The sequence below is a fragment of the Sturnira hondurensis genome, unplaced genomic scaffold, assembly GCF_014824575.4.
Source record: "Sturnira hondurensis isolate 20B ecotype Veracruz unplaced genomic scaffold, ASM1482457v3 Scaffold0021259, whole genome shotgun sequence".
Classification (NCBI taxonomy): domain Eukaryota; kingdom Metazoa; phylum Chordata; class Mammalia; order Chiroptera; family Phyllostomidae; genus Sturnira; species Sturnira hondurensis.
The window spans coordinates 17,266-20,561 of record NW_028093890.1 but is presented as its reverse complement, the minus strand read 5'-3'; the positions used below and the strand labels follow the sequence as shown (position 1 = coordinate 20,561).

Genomic DNA, 3,296 nt, shown 5'->3' with positions numbered 1-3,296 from the left:
CTAATTTTTCGTCCTCTTTTTGCAGCAAAATGGTGTCAGCTCAGCTCTGCAGCCCCCAATCTTGACTTCAAAGGAAAGGCATTCAACCTCACAGCGGCCGTCCATCTTCTCACAAAGGATTTGCCTTCCAATTCCTCCCCTGGCTGAGTGGAGAAAGCAATTAGTCTTCAGTCATTCTGCAGTTGATTACTGAAAGGCCAGGTCACGTCACTCAGGCCACATGCACAATCCCCCATTACGAATCTCCTGGAGACATAGTATGCATCTCGAATACGCAGATGTCACCTGAGCAGCTGTGTCCTCAGTTGGCATTCACTCAGGACAAACAGACAAACAACAACAATAACAAAAAGAGCTCCCCCTCTCATAATCATTTCTATGATACAAGAAGTAGACTGTTTTTTTTTCCTGGAAGGGATACAATATACTTTCTGGTTCTAATAAAGAATTCTTTCCAAGAAATGATTTTTTTACATCTCCAAATTCCTAGCCCCTGATATGAAGCATAAGGTGAAGCCTGTTCTGTTCACACTGTAGGCTGATCAGTGAAGAACCGTGCGGGCTGGCATGTGGTTGTGGAGTTTCACAGTTTGGGGTCCAAAGATACAAGGGATGTGATACTGAGGTTCCCCTCACAAGGAGTAATGTTCTCCCTTGGACCAAAGATGTAGAAGTGAAAAGATGCAAGCTGCTTCTATGTAGCCTTTTTCATCATGCTCTTAGTTTACCTTTTAGCCTTACCTGTAGAACATCTTTAAAAGAAGACAAAACTGTCACACATTTCAGGTGGCAAAGTTGGCCTTCCTCCCAAGTTCCAACTTGCCTTGAAGGACCCAGTTTCATCAGCTTGCCTGTTTTTGGACTTTGACATGAGAGGGAAATAAACTCTTTTTTTTTTCAGCCACTCTATCTTATTAAAACAAGTTGGCCTCTGATTGATATAACAAGTGTGTTATCCTTACAAACAACCCTGTGGTTCTTACCATTTACAGAAGGGAGTTCTTACAGCATCTGAAGACTGGAAGTGAGATCTACCTCAAATATCTCGGCACAATAGTTTGTTTGCATTAGCTTGTATGTTGGTCATTAAACTGATTCTGCCCCCAAAAGTCTCTGGTCCCTGTGGTGGAGTCCTGGGTCATGCTCTGTGCTCACACTGTCCTTACTGTGGGATTTCAAATGTCTCTGAGCTGAATGAGAAGTAGGGAGCTCTTAAGGACTTGTGTCGTGATGAGAAGAGGTGCAGAGGACAGTGTTTCCTCTCCCTGAACCCGGTCTGTGACCTCCAAGGAAAGACACTGGGGCAGAAGCTAGGAAACCTGATTCTACAAGTGATATTTTGACATTTAAGGGTATTCCTCTGGGATCCAGACTTTCTTCTCTCCTGGATGCTTTCAAAAGTAGAACACCACCCAGGAAGCCCTCCCCAGGTCCCCAAGTGAAAACCCAGCTTCCACATCAGAGCTTCTCTGAATTTGGCATTGTATATGGCACTTAGAAGAAGCATTTGGTGTTACAGTACTTTATGCTTCTTCCTGTCTTGCACATTCACTTTCCACATTTGAATGTATCAAGTGCCTATTTACAGTTACAGGCAACGCATAGTTGACCAACCTCGAAGAAGCAGACCAATAACATTCAAACATATTAAGGGGAAAAGCTATGCTCTACTTAGATTTTTACTTGCATTTTAACTGTCTTGATTATGGTCCTCAGAACAATTTCTCATAAGTGGTGGGCACACATTCAGTATCTATTGGTTTGCTAGGCCTCCTGAGGCCCAACTGCATAATCAACAAGTGTAAAGTCTGAGTACCTTGGAGAGTCCTTTTGGGACATGTTTGTAAGAGGAATGAAGGACAGTTGAGCAGGGAAGGACAGAAAATGTTCTCAGGGACGGATTCCAGGCTGCATGGAACAAAGAGGGACTATTGCAAAAGTCTCTAGTACTTACAAGCAAACTAACCAAGATGTTAGTGCTTTGAATGATATAATTTTACATCTGTGTGTGCGAGCTAGTAAGAAAGCCCAAAATCATCTAAGATGAGGAGATTTAGCCAAATTAATGAGACATGAAAGAAATATTGTTTTCAGAACCTAATACCGTGAATTCCTTGAGGCTACAAAGGCTGTACCTCCTTCAATTAACACGTGTGTTTGAAATGTGCCTCTGAGAGTTTCTCTCAGTTTGCAGCCATGGCTTTGGCACACACTGAAGCTGCGTGGAAGACTGCAGAGGAGGAAAGGGCTCTGAACAGAAAGGAGTCTGAGCCATTTGCAGAGCTTTCAGGGCAATCAACTTGATTCTCTCTAATTAGAGATGGCCGGGGGTCACGTGGTCCCATGGTTCTGTGTCTGGTCTGGAGAAAGGATTTCGAGTAACTGGTCCATCCTGGGCCCTTTTTAATATATGGGGTGAGTCCAGCACTTTTCTAAAAGCTGACCTTTCTTCTAAAAAGACAGATCCTTGACAGTCTGTCATTCTTACATCTATAAGGATTTCCTTCTTACCTGAGAAAATCTGAGCAAGAAGAATGAGGCCAGCAATGGTTAAGGGAAAGCTTCTCATGGTGCCTGGTGTCCCTGGAGAGAGGACGAGGGAGGTTCTGGAGCTGCAAGCCAGGTCTTTGAACAGGGAAGTTGATTAAGACTACTAGATTACTTGGACTTGTAGTGCTCATTAAGAATCAACATTCTCCATGGCCCATTAAATAATGCGTGGGCTGGCGAATCAGAACTGACCTTCTAGCACTTCTTGGAGAGAAAGACAGAGAACACTGTCTTCCTGCCTGGAATACTCTAGTCTGCATGCCTGGCTGGACATCCCCTAGTTTCTCTTCAAGCCCCATCTTAATGAGCACTATCTCCATGAGATACATACCCACTGCTCCTTTTCTTCTTACCTAGGATTTCACATGCAACTTATCCTCTTAAAAAATTGTTGCTGGGAGATATGGCTGTTACTATTTGGTGCTGGGAGATATGGCTGTTTAAGAATTGGCCAGTGCAAGGCAGTTTGCTTACAGGCACCCTTCTCATGCTGCAGGCGTGGGAACACTGCCCCCTCCTGGCAAAGAAAGATATGGGTTTGGCCAGGTACCATCTGAGACACACACACTCAAGCAAAGACAAATGGGCATTTTGGGGCCTGAAAGTGTAAAGGATATTTCCACACAAGCTCATAATCTTGGAAGAAACTGTGTGGGCTCTTACCTCTTAGTACGGAAGTGTCCCAAGCCCCAAACTTCTTCTCAAGTAGCTAACTACAGGTCCAAGGGCTGCACCCAAGAGAAGCC

The 3,296-nt window shown here is 44.1% G+C and overlaps 1 protein-coding gene across 1 annotated transcript; it reads right to left on the bottom strand.

Annotated features, from left to right (window-relative positions):
• LOC118977208 (beta-defensin 107A-like) lies at positions 1-2,602 on the bottom strand. The gene is made up of 2 exons (XM_037031987.1): positions 2,512-2,602; positions 1-143 (listed from the first exon to the last, which is right to left on the bottom strand). Exons 1-2 carry the CDS (start codon positions 2,567-2,569, stop codon positions 1-3), a joined length of 201 nt encoding a protein of 66 aa, XP_036887882.1. The 5' UTR covers positions 2,570-2,602.
• Positions 2,603-3,296: the final 694 nt, after the last annotated feature.

Coding starts and splice junctions, on each gene's coding strand:
- LOC118977208 (XM_037031987.1), bottom strand. CDS start 2,569: ATGAGAAGCTTTCCCTTAACCATTGCTGGCCTCATTCTTCTTGCTCAG. Junction 144..2,511: donor TCTTGCTCAGATTTTCTCAG/GTAAGAAGGAAA, acceptor TTCTCCACTCAG/CCAGGGGAGGAATTGGAAGG.